At 33.2% G+C, this 19,135-nt stretch overlaps 1 protein-coding gene across 6 annotated transcripts in view; it reads right to left on the reverse strand.

Annotated features, from left to right (window-relative positions):
• CCDC171 (coiled-coil domain containing 171) overlaps positions 1-19,135 on the reverse strand; it is a 383,549-nt gene that overhangs the window by 96,892 nt on the left and 267,522 nt on the right. For 5 of the 6 annotated variants that reach the window (XM_074017436.1, XM_005581679.5, XM_045373284.3 and 2 more), the window contains one exon: positions 2,612-2,743. The exons of the other annotated variant lie outside the window; for it this stretch is intronic. In XM_074017436.1, the coding sequence (XP_073873537.1) occupies positions 2,612-2,743 (132 nt within the window). The remainder of the gene's footprint in view (positions 1-2,611; positions 2,744-19,135) is intronic. 6 annotated transcript variants of the gene reach the window in all.

The raw sequence follows: 19,135 nt of genomic DNA on the forward strand, positions 1-19,135 counted from the left end.
ACATCCATCGCTGCATTCAATCCTACTGCAAACCTCAGGGATCAGTAGCATTACTTTTTTTTTGTTTTAAGCTAAGGAAATTGAGGCCAGGGGGGCAGCTTAGCAGATCTCAGAAACAAGTTGAACTGAATTTTTCTCCATAGAAAAGCATCAGTCATGTGTTCTTCCAGGTTCAGAGAACATAGGTAATCCACTCATCCTCTTCACTCAGTAATAATGCTCACTGGTCTCTTTTCATTCAGGATTATACCTACAATAAAGTTTGCCCCCATTGAAGGAGACAGAAAACTTCAGCTCCTACTTCTACAAATGACAGCTGAGTAAGCTGGGCAAACGGTTCATATACTACCACACCCTGCTGAGTTATCCTCTCTTCATAATCAAAGGTTGAGAACCCTGAATAGTCAACTTCATCAGTACAGAGTCAGACTACAAAGTTAAACAACTACTGAATTCCCAAGTAAGCAGCCACACTTAGCATAAATGCACATATTTTTATACTGCAAAAAAAAAAGGTGAAATTAGAGTTTCACACTATTAGGCTATAATTAGTCTATAATACAGCATAAACTATGATCTATATCATACATAGATGCATAATTTTTTATAAATGGAAGAAAAATTCCATTATAGATACCTAAGTGTTTTACTCTTACCATCTAACATATGTGTCTACATTTTTTAGTATCAGATTTATTAGTTCAGCTTAGCAGTCAAATACTATTAGACTTAAATCCAGGCTCTTGACTCTGCCTTTTCCTTGCTGTTGATCTGAGGAGTTACCTGTTGTGTTTGTTGTGGCGGTGGTGGTTGTTTTAAGTGTAAAATGGAGATAGTGCCATCTATTTGACAGGCTCATTGTGAGAATTAAATAAGATGACATATGCAAAGAGCTAAGCATGGTACCTGGTACACAGTTAAGTGTTCGCTGAAATTGTAGGTACTATTATTACCACTAATGTCTCCTAATTTTCCAACTATGATGTATACTATACTACTAAACTACGATATATATTACAGTATGTCAATGGAACTTATCCAGGTGGGAATGTATGTAACTATTTTTATTAGAATCTAGAAAAGACAGTAGTTTAAACTATGGGTCTCTACATTTCCTTCTTGCTGCTCCCAGATATAATAACCCCCAAAAAGGGCATTTTTGGGAATCAGTCTCTTTCCAAACCACCAAGATCTAGTTTTGAGGAAGTCTTTATTTGTAAATTATGACAAATACTAAGCCTTGTGAGATTCTGAATTGAAATAGCCAAGTAAAGGACAATTTTACAACCACTAGAAAAATCTCAAATCAGATTGTATTCATAGTTATGATGAATTCATAAATACTGATAATCAAATTTAAAATACACATTTTAAATCTCATCTTAAATAACAGTACAGCATTCTACCCATAACAGAAAATAAAAATATTTTATGCTTAGTTTTATAATTATATATATTTTAGATATATTGGACAATCTAATGAAAGAAGCAATGAGTATTTTTTTTTTCCTTGTAGAGCATTAATTTGGTACTAATAACAAATTAAATTAGGATATGGAGCATATAAAAAATTAACATTGCTCCACACAAACTGACATTAATTTTCTATAAAATTAAAATTCCACAGGGTCATAAACTAAAGAATGAAAAAGATTATTTTAAATCTCAACATGTGAAAGGCACACTAAGTTTTAAGAGACATTTCTCCTTTTAAATACACTAAAAAATAGAGTGCTATTGGACAAGGACAGTCTCTTTTGAAATATCATGCTTCCTATAATTTACATAATGTTGATAGTTTTCCTTTTTAATGAAGGTTTTGGGCATTAACAGGACACACTGAATTTCATTTTGTCAGATTAAGAAAAACAACCTGAAGGAAAAAATTGATCACAATAACATTAATACAATAGTGACATAAAATAGAACGATACCTACAGCATCTGAAAATGAATGTTTCTAAAAATAAGTTGATTAATGTACTTTAAAGTTATTTGAGGTCTTATGATTTGGTATTTTAAGTTTTATAAATGAAATGACCCAGTTTGCACATCTTACAATGTTCATTAAAACTAAGTATTAAAGGGTAAAATACTCTTCAATAGAAAATACAGGTAAGTTTAAGTCTTGCTGAAATTAAATTACTTCGTAAGAAATGTTGGATATATTTTGGAATTAATATTGAGAAATTTCAGGTATCTCTCTTGATGTTTACATCTAAAGTGATTTCTTATTTTTTTTTTTCTAAAGTTACTTATTTTCAAACAATAAGAGCAACAAATTGAGACTTGCTTAAAGAGATACAGCCTAGTGTCTTATTGTCCTCTGCTGATAGGGAAGTATTTTCTTTTAATACTGTACTTTGCCATAAAACACATTTTTCCTTGGTAAAAACACTTTTCTGGATTATTTTAATAGGCTAGTTCTAGGCTTTAAAGAAAAAAACAGCATTTTGTAAAGTATATTGTTACATGATAGAAGAAAATGAAGAAACATTTATTTGCATCTCCTTTAAATTATTCACAATACTTTGAGGCTTTCTTTCTCTCCAGTTAGTGCAATTTATTTTTCTATATGTCTCAGTAGCAAACAATGTTATTTAGACTCTAACCTGGCATGCTACCACCTCTGGCCCGCCCTTGAGCCCCTCCATTGCAAAGGTCTCCAGGTGCAGTTTGGGTAGCTGCAGGGTGAAGTCATTCCTGCTTGCCGCAGACCATGACAGCGAGATCTGATCTCTGACCTAAAGGGAAAAAAACAGCATCAATGGTAATTCCCCTTCAGACACATTAACTGGGATGAACTGGGTCCCCTTGAGCCCACTGAGTGGACTTGCATTGATCGCTGGACCTGAAATCCATGAATAAATTTAGGACTAATTGATTTTTCGTTGCAAATAAATCTCTAATTCAGAGTGCTGGGGGAGAATGTTAAGAAGAAAAAGCATCCTCCTGCTTGAAATGAGGGAGGGGAAGAAGAGTCACTGGAGCTCTTCTGATCAAGAGGTTTTGAATTATTTTTTCACAGTTCCACCCTAAAAAGAAAAAAGGAAGAAAAGAAAAAACATTCACAAAATCAAAAACAACAGCAATCTCCTAATCATTATCACCTGCTTAGTAACATGTGGTGTTTAAACTGACATGAACTGACAAATATTGGACAAGATTGTTATTAGGTACTAGTCTTTGAAAAGAAAACTTCAATAACATGTACTCTAGAATTAAAACAAATATACTCAACACAAAAGGAGACTTAAAAATATACAAGTAAGAGGTTTGTTTGCCCTTTTCACTCTTCTAGAATTGCAGGATTTTATTAAACTTGAGTCTTAATGATTAAATACATATAAACCAACACAGTCACACAATTTCTAAACAATACAACAGATAAAATCAGTAGTATTTGTACTCTATTTTAAGTATTCGGAAAGGCAACAATACAAACACATCACCGATATGGGAAAAACACCAATTCTCCAGTCAGTGTGGAATCACATGCAGTTGATATCACACTGCCACCTTCTGGACAAATGAGAAAATATTCCTTATATAATATAAATGGAAACATTCAAAAACAGATATTTTGGTTTTTAATTTCCAAACTTAGTAAAAGCCTTAAGAATTCCACAGTTTAGTTTGCATTTAAGATCAGTAAGCTCTTGTTTTAATCATATAGTTTAATAATAGGAGTTTTCAATACATAGACATATTTTCTAACTTTCCTTATGCTTGGAATAGGTTTAAAAATTTTATCTATTTGCTACCATATATTTAATAAATATTATACAATTAGCTCAATGCCACAGAACAAAAAGTTTTTTATCAGGTAGCAAAGGTCAAAACTAGGGTTAACTAAAAATTGCATTAATTGCCCAAATAAATATATTTCTATCTCTAGTTTTATCCAAGCAACTTCAAATATAACTTGGCAAAACTATAAGATAGAACATTTCTCCTTCATTTTTCTAGTCTACTCGGGCAGCTTGTAAAACTGTTTGAATTATTTTTATTATATTAATTAGTTCCTTAAGATATATACACATTTCACAAAACTATCAAACTCTGAGTTAAAGAAACTCTGCGTTTCTTTAAGCCAGCAAACATACACAAACATATAATGGCATTTTTAACTGTTCATGCTAATCTGTGGGCATAAAAATCCTTATAGGTCCCAAGCTGATCTGAAGACTTTCTGTCAATAAGAGAATGTCAAAGTGTATGCTGTAAAACACACTATGATATAATTTTTATAATGACGTGAGTACCACATGCATGCTGAAATCTCAATTCAGAATGTATATTTATCTGCAACAAACACTCTCCAGAGTCTTCAATCAGGATAAGAATGCTGTTAAACTTACTTAGCATAACAAAATAAATCATATTTTACAAATACATTTGTTTTAGGTTTTATATTTTACATGTATGAATACCTTCTCTTGCTTTTTTTGTCACCAATGTGTACTCGGATAAAAGAAAACATTAATGTGGATTAAGGTTCTGAGAATTTATCAACATCAAACCACTAGTGTTTTGCCTTCTACCCTTCTGAACCACAGTCAATAGATCTAAATATTTTACTGCACCCTGGCCAATTCATTGTTTGATGTTTAAAAACTCACCCAGAATCAAAGAAAATTTATTAAATTTGAGCCCCCAAATGAGATACTATTAGCTTTGAAAGTCAAGTTTAACTGCGATATTGATGATTCTCTTTTTTCTGTGACAAAATTCACTAGGGAAATCCTGGATGTCAAAGTACAAAAGCAGATTGCTAATACGGGCAAAGAGAGGGGAAAAAAAACCATAAGCAATATAAGTATAATCCACAACACAGCTCAAGCACTGGAGGTCCTTTAACCTGATTAGCATCAGGCACCATACTTCATCCATGAAGCTTGACACACAGTGAACAGTAAGCCACATTTTATATTCTCTAAATAAACTTTATGAGCAATGTTAAGCTGTGGTATCTTGGATCTAAAACTGATTTATTGTCATTTCAATATTTTTGGTATAATATTACTTAATTTGCCAAATTAAATAATGCTTTATAGTAAATTAAAAAAACTTGCAAAATGCAGCTATTTTTGCTACACCTAATGATGAACATCATAATCATTTGAATAATATGCATGCTTTAATACTTTCATTTAATTACCAATTATCTGTTGAATCAACTTGACAATGCCATCAAGAGTGAGAGACCTGTGATATATAATAGACGCAATATCACAAATACTTCTACTAAAATTTTAAGAGTTTTTTCCACTTTTAAATTAAACCGGAACTTTGAGAGTATCTAAAATGTTCTCAAATATTTCTAGGAAAAGTTTTTAGAAAAGTGTTGTAAAAGAATTATCTATAAATTATTTTATTTTAATGAGTAAAGGGAGTGAAAGCATCATGTTGAAAGAATACAAAACAGTGACACTAAGACAAGCAAAAATACAATCATGCAACAAATGAAAAGAAAAGAAAGATGAAAAGGAACAGGAGAAATAAAGGGTAGAAGGGAGAGACTTTAGAAAGAATGCAGAAGGAAAGTCTGAATTTCAAGGTGTGAACAGGGAGATTCAACACAGAATAGTAAGAAAGGACTCTCACCTTGTTGCGTTAAGTTTGTTCATGAAAAGAAATAGAACAGGCAGGCTGAGAACAAAGTAACTAACATATTAAAAGAGAGATAATTTGGAATTTCCTTAGGAAATACAGCTTATTGGATACAAAATTATTATTTTCAAGAACTAGGATCTAAAGCAAATTAGTTACTGTCAAAAAAGTTTTGAAGTAATATTAGAATAGTAAATTTTCTTTTTCTAAAAGGAAAAGTTTATCTTTTAAAGTACCAAGCTTAGTGTGAATTAGGAATAAAACAACCAGCAGTTACCTGTCTGTAGATTAAATTATAATTTCAGAAGTCAATCCTTAATTATGTTTATAATACATTATTCATCCTATAATTAAGATTCTATGCCTTTTTATTCTCATTTATTTATCAATATGACTAATACATGTATACAATGTTTTTCTTGTTCAAAATGCCTAACAGCTCATTTTTAACATATAATTTTTCCACAGACTTTCCCAATATAAATCTCAATTATCAGATGTTACACATTCCATAACGTTCTTTAAAATCATGCAATATCATATTTTAGAATAATTTTTAAAACCTATATTACTCCTACTCTAAAATTTTGATTTTTAGAAAGAACAGTTTACTTTCTCCCTTTCTTATTACATACTTTCAGAAAGGAGATACTTCTAATAGACATATCATTTAAAAAAAACAGGAGAAGAAAAATAAATAAAACTTTCTAAAAAGTCAAAACGGTGCCATGAAATATATTTATTTCAAGATAAATATATAATCCAGTTCTAGATTTAAGTGATCCACAAGATCCATACTGTACTATTCCTATTTCTCTGATTAGTCTTTACTCACAAGTAAACAATCTGTTTTCTAACTTTTATGCTCCTACCAAAACAAACAAAAAAGCTATTTCTGCTAGATATCAACTATGAAATTAAATTAGTCATTTCTAGAAAAATTGCTCAACTCCCTCCATCTTTTATCATGCACAGCTATAAATCCGTCTGGACTCTATGTTCCAATTAAAAAAAAAAAAAAAACCACTCATGAAATGATTTACTAGCTGTATTTTTACCAATCGGATACCAAGCCAGAAGACCTTAAGGTATACATAAAAACTGAGGTTGAGTTAAAAACACATGTAAGAAGATGTATACATTCTCTGAATTCTGAATGCCTGGGAAAGGCAACTGATATCAGGGCTTCATGACATACTTTTAATCTGCTTCAATTTTATTTGCTCCTATCTATTATGGCCTCCAATGCTTCAAAATAAACCTTTTTACCAGATATACTCCAATATGAAAACAGACCTCTACAATATTTCTTATAATCTCTATTTTCATCATCCTGTGTTCACGTTGTACTTTGCCTCCATTTTCTTGTCATCCTTTGTCCTACTCCATCCCTTGTACTTCCTTCCATTCCCACTGATTCCTTACTGCTTCCCCTTCTTCCTTTTATTTTTCATTCTATGTACTAGAACAGCCTACACACTATTTTTCAACCTATGCACCAAAGAGCAGTGTACAGTCAGCACACTACAGCCTGGGAACCAAATCCAGCTCACTGTCTGTTATTATAAATAAAGTTTTATTAGAGCTATACACATTCATCTACCTATTGTCCATGGCTGCTTTCCTGTTACAATGACAGAGTTGAGTTGTTGAGACAAAGACCATATGGTTCACCAAGCCTAAGATATTTACTATCTGACCTTTACAGAAAAAGTTGGTCATCCCCTGCTCTGGAGATATAGAAGAAAGATAATTTTTTTATTATCTGTAAAGTTTTTTTTTAATGACTACTTCTCACCAGAGAATCTACAAACAATTTCTAGTGAGTCAAGTTTATATTGCCAAAACAGAGTGCCATCTCAAGACACTTTCTGGTTCCTTCCCTCAATGTTTCCAGAAATCAGTGTACCGTCTCCTGATGCCACAGCTAACTTTCCTGGTCACAACTACTGACCACTTATTCTAATACCTAATTAACAGAAATTCTGGTTAAACAAGTGGAAGAGGCATACTGGAGAGTCTTTTGCAAATACAAAGAAAAGGGAACTAGCCAGAGTTAACCATATACTCTGTAATACACAGTAGCAAAAAAAAAAAAAAAAGAAAGAAAGAAAATACCCACTATGCTTTCAGAGGCTCTTAGTAAGTATGATCAGATAAGAACACCATTCTAAACTCGTGAATTCTACAATGTAAAAGAAAGAGAAAATAATCTTAAAAAAAACATAATTAGACAGTTCAAGACTCTGATATGTACACAGTGATAGGAGGAAGGATCAAAGTGTGTCAGTGCAATGAAAATGATATTCAGGGATAGGATGGTTATCCCTAAATGGATACTTTCCCTCTTCTTTAACCTTTTCTTTAACTATTTAATTAATCAAATGGATAGACAGATAACAATACTACTTCTATTAGTAATAATACAAATAATACCTCCAAAAGTACTTCATAATTTTCAAAGTTCAGTTGGCCCTCCATATCTGTGGGTTCCATATCCATGAATTCAACCATGAATTGAAAGTATATATTTTAAGCTGCATCTGTCCTGAATATGTACAAACTTTTTTTCCTTTTCATTATTCCCCAAACAATACAGTATAATTTAGAAAGCACTTACATTGTATTAGGTACTATAAATAAATCTAGAAGTGATTTTAAGTGTATGGAAGGATGTGCACAGATTATATGCAAATACTACACCATTTTATATCAGGAACTTAAATATCATGGATTTTGGCATCCACAGAAGGTTTGGAAACCAATCCCCCAAAGAAACCAAGGGACAACCGTACTCTCCACGCTACATTACTTGATTCTGCTATCCACCTTGTGAAATAGTTATTGCCATCTCTAATATGGAGATACTAAGTCTAGTGCTCTTAGTGCCAAATAGTAATGCATTTTAATATCTATATATGAACAATTAATAGTTGAAGAAATTACTTAAGATGTTGGTACTTCCATTTCCCTATTTTTTTTTCTTTATATCTATTGTTTGGCAATCTTAGCAACAATGTTTGTTTCACAAAAATGGTTTTGTGATAATCAATGAATGTTAAACATCTTTATTTTCCTCAATAGTTTCCTTGCACCTGTGGGCATTCTCATTCATTCATTCATATCCCCTCTCTCTCTCTCTCTCTCTCTCTCTCTGACACACACACACACACACGTACACACGGGCACACAATTATTACACTAAGAAACAAGTTACCTGTGTAGCAATCATCCTTATACAATGATCACAATGTCATAATGGAGGATCCCCAAACCACAGTGTCCCAGGATATAAGCCACAGTTCCCGCTGTGCTCCACACCTACTGGAAAGAGACCCTGACACTCTCTCAGCAGAAGCAGGCATTCCATTGGCACTGCAGCAAGCATAGAAACTCATAATTTGAAAAGTGGGAGGTAAGCAACTAGCCCTCTTTTGCTGGCAGGTTATTTAACTTAACCTACAACTCTGGAGCAAAGCCAGAACTCTCCCATGACTGCCAGCTGCTGTCACCAGAAAAGAGGGCAAAATCCACCACTACAACCACACCACACATTATAGTTACATCCCAATTACAGAAATTAAAAAAAAAAAAAAAACTGATCTCTTGAATCAAATTATCAATCTGGCTGCATCCCAATTAAAGATCTAAAAAACTGACTACTCAAATCAAATTATCAAGCTGGAAAATAGGGTGATTTAATCATGGACATCTTATAAAGTCACTAGATAACATGATAAATCTGTGGCATAGGCTATATACTACAGAATGCACCTCACAGAGTGCTTTGACCTTGAGCTATTTAAACAAACAAACAAACAAACCATACTTGAGAAGAGAATTGATAACACTCATCCACACAGATATATTTTCATTCCTAAGATAAATTATTTTAAAGGATAAAGATAGATACAAGCTGAAATTAGTTATTTAGATGTGTTTAAGCTAAAAACTGCTAACCACATGTACATGATATTCTGTAGTGTCTTATCTTTAGTTTGTCAAGGTTTCAAAATCCCTCTTGAGCTGGAGTACCATTTTTAGCTTGGCTAGGTCAGAATGACACTGAACAATATGAATAATGACACACAAGACAGCTATATGGACAGAGTTGTCATCAGCAAGCCAGCTGTGTTAACACCTGTGTGTCTTGCACAGCTGATCTTCAGGAACCAAGATCAAGAAATTGAGAATAGAGTTCAAAGATCATAAGTAACATTTAGAGAGTCATTGACAAGCTACTAAAAATTGGGTTTTTTAGAGGCAGAGGATCATGTTTCAACTTTTAAAACACTGTCAGTTTCATAAATTAAAAATTATTCTTTGTACTCCTTATAAATGCACTGAAAACTAAAAATCAAAAATAACTATATATTATTATTTACTCTGATTTATCATTGTTAATGTAAAATTATAAAATTATATTTAAAGATTTGGTTATACAGTGTCTTCATCTATCATATCCTGTTTGACACTATTCCATTCCACAATCCACTCTAAGAATAGAAGTAATCATCTTTCTATCTCATAGGAATCAAACTAGTCATTACATTACCTGCAAATTCCTTGTTAGCACATCTCTTTCCAAGAGATATTCTGATAATTGAATTTAGGCTTTGTTCTCTAGGTCTTGACTAGGCAAAGTAAAATACAGATACTATTTTTAGTAATCAAATAAACAAAGCGGTGACAATATCAGCAAAACCTCCATTAGAATCTAGAGATGGCTTTAGTTATATTTAGAGACTATATGGTGGTAAAGTTTGACTCATTCCACAAACATTCATTAAGTGCCTACTGGGTACCAGGCACAGTGATAGATGCTGAGAATATAAAAATTAAGGAGACAGAATTCCATCCCTCAAGGACTTCAAACTCTAGTAGCATAATTAATCTCTTGAAATGCATTTTCTAGCTTCCCATTTATCTATAATGTCTTGTTTCTCCTGTCAATTGCTATCCTGCCTTCTTTCTTTGCCAGAGTATTATGTTAATCAATCTCAAACCTTTATCTTTAGCCCTGACTTTTCCCTTGAGGTTCAGACTCACACATCCTGCTGATTATTCCACATTACCTTAAATTCAGTATTTCCAAAACAAAACTCATCATTGTCGCCCTTCTCCCTACTTAATAAAAATAAGCAAAAAGGCTGCTTTCTATATACCCAGATCCTTTAATGGCATCCTTGCCCCATCAGGGGAATCATCCTCCCCTGCCTTTCTCATCATCATATGCCACTTTGCTGAATAAGTTTCACATCCTTTCTTCTGCCACCACCTACCATCACTCTTCTGGTTCAACCCTTCTCAGCCCCCATCTAGCCTAACGCTATAGCTTCTTAATAGAACTGTCTATTCAGACTTGTGGCTCTTAAAACCACTTTCACTACTCACTATATCCAGTTTGCAAAATATGCTCTCTAGAGCTCAAATTTTATAAGAAAATCCAACCACATCAACCCCTAGCTTAAACCCTAGCATGCTCCCCCCTCCTTCCATTATATGATCCAAGGTTCTTAGCATGGCAAAAAAGTCCTTCCACGACCTAGCTACTATCTGCCTCATTGAGCTTCATCTCTTTCACTCTTTTTGCATTTAATAATGAACTGAGAATATTTAGTAATTCATGCTTCCATGAACTTGTTGCTCATGCCACTCTCTTTGCTAGCATACTTTTCCCATCTTTCTCACATTTTGAGGCCCCACCCAGGCATTAGTTTTCTTCTTCTAAGAAAACTCCAGTCAATCCCTGAGTCTTCTAAGTATGCCACATATGAGAATAACTATCTATATAGAATGGTGATACACACACACACACACACACACACACACACACAGAGTTGAACTTTGAACAACATGTGGGTTAGGGATGCCAACCCCCACAGAGTTGAAAATGTATGTGTAACTTCTGACTCCCCCAAAACTTAACTACAAATAGTCTACTATTGGAAGCCTTAACTGATAACATAAACAGTTGATTAACACATATTTTGTGTTATGTGTATTATATACTGTATTCTTACAATAAAGCTAGAAAAAGGAACCGTTATTAAGAAAATCCTAAGGAAGAGAAAATGTATTAACTATTCATTAAGTGGAAGTGGATCATCAAAAAGTCTTCATCCTCATAATCTTAATGTTGAATAGACTGAGGAGGAGAAGGAAGAGGAGGGGTTGGCCTTGCTGTCTCATGGATGGCAGAGTTGGAAGAAGATCCACGTATAAGTGGACCTGCACAATTCAAAGCCATGGGTTCAAGGGTCAACTTTATATACATACACACACATACACAAAATATGACAAATATACATACATATATATGTGGTATATATGTATGTATGTATATTTGTTTCCCCAGAGGCTATTACATTTTCTGGAACATTATATGCACTAAAAATGTATTTGTAGAATTTAATTATTATAAATGTTGTGTTTCATGATGGATTCTAGGTTTTAAGTAACTTTTCTGAAGAAACAAATCCAAAAAGATGTCAGCAAAAACTCCTGTGACTTCCTAAATATTGTTCCAGTGTCATTTCAGTCCAATAAATTTAAAGGATTTATAGATGCAAGGTCTTATGGAGTTTTTACAATTTCTGGATTGTCATTTCCTGTTCTATCTTTTAGATGATTTATGAAAAAAGCACCTAACACTTCTCAATGAATATTCTTTGGTACTTTTAAAGCCTGTATGTTATAGCCGTACATAGGGAACATTTTAGTTAATCTTTCCAAACTTATAGGACTCATGCTATCTCAAAAGCCTCAAGAACACAACCATTCTATTCAACAACAAACATGACTACACAAATATTATTAGCTTCTTCTTCACATTTCAATTTTATCTAAGTTTCCTTAGTTTTACTCTCAGCTGCAGTAAACTGAGATATCTCTCTATTAGGCACTTGGTTAGTATCTAATAAATACATATTTTTATCGTATCTAATCCTACACAATCCAGACATTATCCTTCCCATCTAGGCATTATCCTATCCTGAAATTATTTTAATATAATTGTTCTACTTTCCCTTTACCCCACACAATAGAAATATTTTTAATATAATTGTTCTACTTTCCCTTTACCCCACACAATAGAAATATTTAGGCACATTTGGAGAGGCTCTAATTAAAAGAAATAATATTTCCTGTATTATCAGTAAAATTGAAAGCCTACTGGTAGAGCTATTAAAAAACAAAAGTATATGCTTTTAGAGATTGATGTTGGCAAAAATGATGGACTAAGGAACTCCAAAAGCTAGTCCTTCCATAAAAGTAGCAAATAAACTGACAAAAAATGTCAGCATTAGCTTTTTTCAGAACTCAAGAAGCTAACTGAAAGTTTACAGTAACCAGTTAAAAGCTTAACCAAGAAAAAAATCTGAATCTCAGTATTTAAGGAACTCTGTCAAAACAGTGGTTGACTACTAAGCTAACAGAGACTTCACTAGCTACACATGACAAAGGATACGACTTTATGAAATTAGTTCAGAAAGACAGCCTTTACAAAATCAGTTCTGACTTTACACAGTCAGTCACTAAATATAAAACAACAACTAAAGCAAGCAGCAACAACCGTGGAGATGGGGAGAATCTTATTTCCAGAGTTGTCAGATTATAATTTTCAAAATATCTACTTTTCAACAAAAAATTGTATATCCCAGGAAAAAAGAAAGTATGGCTTATTTCCAATAAAAACAGAAATGAACAGAAACTGTCCTTGAGGAAGCCTAACCATTGACCTTACCACATAAGTACTTGAAATCAATTATTTTAAATGTGCATATAAAGTTATAGAAAACCATGTACAAGGAACTAAAAGAAACCATGAGAACAATGTCTTCCAAAATAGAAAATGTAAATGAAAAGAAAAACAAGCAAAACATACATTTTGAAGTTGACACATTCAAAATTTGGTGGTGGGGTGGGGGTAGTTAGAAAAAAAAAACACCTGTCAACCAAGAATTCTATTTGTGACAAAAGTGTCCTTAAAAACGAAGGAGAAAGATAGCAGCCAGACGGTGGAAGAGGAAGCCCTGGACTCTCCTTCCCCCATGGACACACTGATTGAATGGCACATATCAATTCCCTTTATGGAAATTCCAGAAAGTAGCTGAGAGGCTCCTGCAACCTGGGCAACAAGAAATCAGTCACACTGAAACCACTGGGAAAACCGAAGACACTCTCTAATCATAATCCCCATTCCCAGCACAGCATCATATTATCAGGAGGGAACTCTCAGCTCCCAACTCTTTATGAGAAGGGAAGGAATTGGACTGTGCATACGATGTCCCACTCTTCAGAGTTCTATCTACAGCACTGGCTTTTGTTTCACCTGTGTTTGAGTACTGACATGACCCAACATATGCTAGACCCACAGAGAAAAAAAGGTGGTGGTTTGGACTAGAGCACAGATATTCATAACAGCTCTCCCCTGACTTGGCACAGAAAGGACCAGTGAAAAAAAAATCCCCTGCTCTCAGTCTCTGCCTTGGGAGGAAAAGAATTGGGCCATACATACAACATCTCAAATTTTCCAAGTATTAGCAGAGGGTAATATTTCTATCTTTTGTCTTGCCTGTCTCAAAGCACTGATGAGGCATAGCGTACTCTAGAACCCTGGAGCCTTTAAGAAGATGACAGTTTGGACTAACATAGAAGTTTGAGAGCCCTATAGAAGGTCTGGCCGAGTTTATTGGTGAAGGTCTTCTCTGGTACAAAGCCAATCCTTGAAGACTGACAGAGATGGCAGGTTCTTTTTTCTTTTTCTTTTTCTTTTTTTCTTAATGCATAGATACCAACACAAAGAGTCAAGGAAAATGAAAAAACAGAGAAACATAATCCAAAAAAGGAACAAGATAAAACTCCAGAAACCAATACTAATGAAATAGAGATATATTAATTACCTGAAAGAGAATTCAAAATACTGTCATAAAAATGATCGATAAGCTCAAAAAAAATAACATATGAACAAAGTGAGAATTTCAGTAAGAAGAAAGTTTAAGAGAAACAAGTATTAGGGCAGAAGAATGTAATAACTGAAAATTCAAGAGAAGTTCAACAGCAGACTAAAACCAGCAGAAAAAAAAATTGGTGAACTTGAAGACAGGCCATGTGAAATCATCCAGTCAGAGGAAGAAAATAATAATAGTAATAAAGAATAAAGACAGCTTAAGTGACTTACAGAAAAACATCAAGCAGACCAATATATGGATGACAGGAGTCAGACAAAAAAAAAAAAAAAAAGGGAAAGGAAAAAAAGAAAAGAAAGTTTATTCAAAAAAATAATGACTGATAATTCCCCAAATCTGGGGAAGAAAATGAACATCCAAATCCAGGAAGCTTAATGAACCCTTAATAAGATGAAACTACAGAAATCCACACCAAAACACATGATAATCAAATTTTCAAAGACAAAGAGAATTTTGAAAGCAGCAAGAAGAAAATGACTCATTACAAACAAGGGAATTCCCTACTAAACTATCAATTGACTTTTTCAGCTCAAACTTTGCAAGCCAGAAAGGAGTAAGATGATGTATTCAAAGAGGTGAAAGGAAAAAAGAATGCTATCTAAGAACACTATACCTGGCAAAACTGTCCTTCGAAAATGAAGGAAACCTAAAAACTTCCCTGACAAAAGCTGAAGAAGTTCATCACTAACAAACTTGCCTTATAAGGAGCACTAAAGGCAGTTCTTCAAGTAGAAATAATAGAATGCTAAACAGCAACACGATACCATAAGAAAGTATAAAACTCAAAGGTAACTATATAGATACACAGAATGCTTTATTACTCTAGTGGTGGTGGGTAAATCACTTTTATTTCTAATGTAAAAGTTAAAACACAAAAGTATTAAAAACAACTATAAGTAAAAACTATGTGAATGGATACACCATATAGTAAATTGTGACATCAATAACAAAATATGAAGGGAGGAGGAGTAAAACTGTAGAGTTTTTGCACGTGATTAAAGTTAAGTTGTTATCAACTTCAACTGTCATAACCATATTTTATATAAGCCCCAGGATAACTGGAAACAAAATACCCATATAAGTTGCACCAAAGTAAAAAATAAATTAATAAAAGCTTATCAACACAAAAAAATCAATAAAACACAAAGGATGAGAGCAAGGGAGAAAAATGAACTGAGAACTGTGCACTAAGGAACTCCAAAAGCTGTGGAACTCCAAAAATGAATGAACTATAAGATGAACAGAAAATGATGAACAGAATGGCAATAATAAATAATTTCCTATCAGTAATTACTTAAAATGTAAATAGACTTAACTTCTGATAAATAAATAGATTTAACTTCGAATAAAGAGACACAGAGTGGCTGAATGGATTAAAAAAAAAACATGATCCAACTATATACTGTCTATGAGAAACTCATTTTAGATTTAAGGATGTGCATAGACTGAAAGTAAAGTGTTGGAAATAGATATTACATTAGTTACCATTTGGTAACCAAAAAAGAGTAGGAGTGAATATATTTGTATCATACAAAATAGATTAGAAGCCAAAAACTGTCAGGAGGGACAAAGAATAACATTATATAATATAAGAATACAGTCTCCAGGAACATATAACAATTTTAACAATTATATACACATATATATACACACATATATGTACACACACACACACCCCCCTAACAACAGAGCACCTAAATATATAAAACAAACATTGGCAGAACTGAAGGGAATACAGACAGCAACACAATAACAGTAGGAGACTTCATTACCCCACTTCCAATAATGGGGAGAATAACCAGTCAGAAAAAGAAATAGCAAACACAAACAACACTATAGACCAAATGAACCTAATGAACATATGTAGACCGTTCCAGTATACAGCAGCAGAACACGCATTCTTCTCAAGTGTACACAGATCATTTTCTAGGATATATCATATGTTAGGTGTCAAAACAAGTCTTAATAGATTTAAGAATATTAAAATCATACCAAGGTTTTTTTTCTGACTATAATGAAATGAAACCAGAAACAAAGTACAGAAGAAAAACTGGAAAATTCACAATATATAGAAAAAAAAAAACAAATTTTTGAACAACCAATGGCATAAGAAAGAAATCATTAGGAAAGTTAGAAAATATCTTGAGACAAATGAAAATGAAAATGAAATACAACATATCAAAACTTAAGAGACTCAGTGAAAGCAGCAGTAAGGGGAAACGTACAGCAGTAAACACCTACATTTAAAAAAAAAAAGAAATTTCTCAAATAAACGATTTAATTTTGGCACCTCAAGGAACGAGAAGAGGAACAAACTAAACCCAAAGTTAGCAGAAGGAAGGAAATAATAAAGATTAGAACAGGAAAAAAATAGAGAACAGAAAAACACAATAGAGAAAATCAGTAAAACTAACAGTTTGCATTTTGAAAAGATGAAATTTACAAACCTTTAGTAAGACTAGGAAAAAAAGATAAAACTAAAAAAAAAAAAAAAAAAAAAAAAAACACAAAGAGGAGAAATTATAACTGATACCACAGAAATAAAAAGAATCATGACAGACTACTACGAACAATTATATGAAATACAGTAGATAATCTAGAAGAAATGGATAAATTCTAAGAAACATGCAACCTAATAAGAACGAATGATTAAAAAAAAAAATAGAAATTCTTAAACAGAGGGTGGGTGTGGTGGCTTATACCTACAATCCCAGCACTTTGGTGGCCAAGGTGGGAGGAGTACTTGAGGCTAGGAGTTCAAGACACCCTGGGCAACACAGTGAGATGCTATCTCTACAAAAAAAATAACAATTTAAAAATTAGCAGGATTTGGTGGCATATGCCTATAGTCCCAGCTACTTGGAGACTGAGGTAGGAGGATCTCTTGAGCCCAGGGGTTTGAGGCTGCAGTGAGCTATGAGTATGCCACTGCACACTCCAGCCTAGGCAACAAAGCAAGATACTGTCTCAAAACAAACAAACAAAAAAGAAAGAAAGAAAGACACAAAGATGGGGATGGGTTGGGGGAGAGGGAAGGAGGGAAAATCTTGAACTATTTAGTAAGGAGATTGATTCAGTAATCAAAAATCTTCTGACAAAGAAAAGCCCAGGACCAGGTGGCTTTACTGACGAATTCTATAAAACAATTAAATAATTAACATTAATGATTTTCAAACTCCTCCAAAAAACTTGAAAAGGAGGAAAAACTTCCAAATATATTTTATGAGACCAGCATTTTCCTGATACCAAAGCCAGACAAAGATATCACAAGAAAAAAAACTACAGGCCAATATCCCCAATGAATATAGATCCAAAACTCCTCACCAAAATATTAGCAACTGAATTCAAAAGCACAATTAAAGGATTAGGTGCCATTACAAAGTGGGATTTATCCCTGGGATGTAAGAATGGTTCAACATACAAAAATCAATTGTGATACACAACATTAACAGAATGAAGGACAAAATTCGCACCATCATCTCAATAGATGCATACAAAGCATTTGATAAAATTGATAAAAATTCAATAGCCTTTCATGATAAAAACTCTCAACAAACTAGGAGTGGAAGAAAAGTACCTGAACACACCAAAGGCCATATATGTAAAGTCCACAGCTAATATCACACTCAATGATTAAAAACTTAAAGCTTTTCCTCTAAAATCACGAACAAGGTAAGGAGGTCTGCTTTTACCACTTGTATTCAACGTTATCATTGAAATGTCCTAGGAAGCATGATTTGGCAAGAAAAATATGCCACTAAAAGCACAAGAAACAAAAATGAAAACAGACAAGTGAAACTACATCAAATGAAAAAGCTTCTGCATAGCAAAAAATAATAATAATCAATATAATGAAAAGGCAACCTATAGGATAAGAGAAAATACTTGCAAACCATATAAGGGGTTTAATTTCTAAAATAAAAGAGGTTAATTTCTTATAGCAAAAAGCAAAAAGAAACTAATGACCTGATTTTACAATGGGCTAAGAACTTGAATAGACATTTATCCAAAGAAGACATACAAATGGTCAACAGGTATATGAAAACATCCTCAATGTCACTATCATCAAGGAAATAAAAATCAAAACCACAGTGAGGTATCACCACATACCTATTAGGAGGACTATTATAAAAAAAATTTTTTAAAGACAAGTGTTGGCAAAGATGTGGAGAAACTGGAACCCATGTACACAACAGCAAAGGAATGTAAAGTGGTGCAGATGCTATGGAAAAAAAGTACGGAGATTCCACAAAAAGTTAAAATTAGAACTACCACATATGATTCAGCAACCACTTATGGGTATTTATCTAAAAGAATTACAATAAGAATCTCTAAGAAATATATACAATCCCAAGTTCACTTCAGTACTATTTATAATAGTCAAGATCTAGAAACAACCTAAATGTCTATTGAGAGATAAATGAATACATAAAATATGGTATATATAGTCAATAAATATTACTCAGCTTTTAAAAGGAAGGAAATAATCAGCCTTTTAGAAGAAGGAAATCCTATGATATACAACAAAATGGATGAACCTTGAGGACATTATGC

The sequence above is a fragment of the Macaca fascicularis genome, chromosome 15 (genome assembly GCF_037993035.2).
Source record: "Macaca fascicularis isolate 582-1 chromosome 15, T2T-MFA8v1.1".
Classification (NCBI taxonomy): domain Eukaryota; kingdom Metazoa; phylum Chordata; class Mammalia; order Primates; family Cercopithecidae; genus Macaca; species Macaca fascicularis.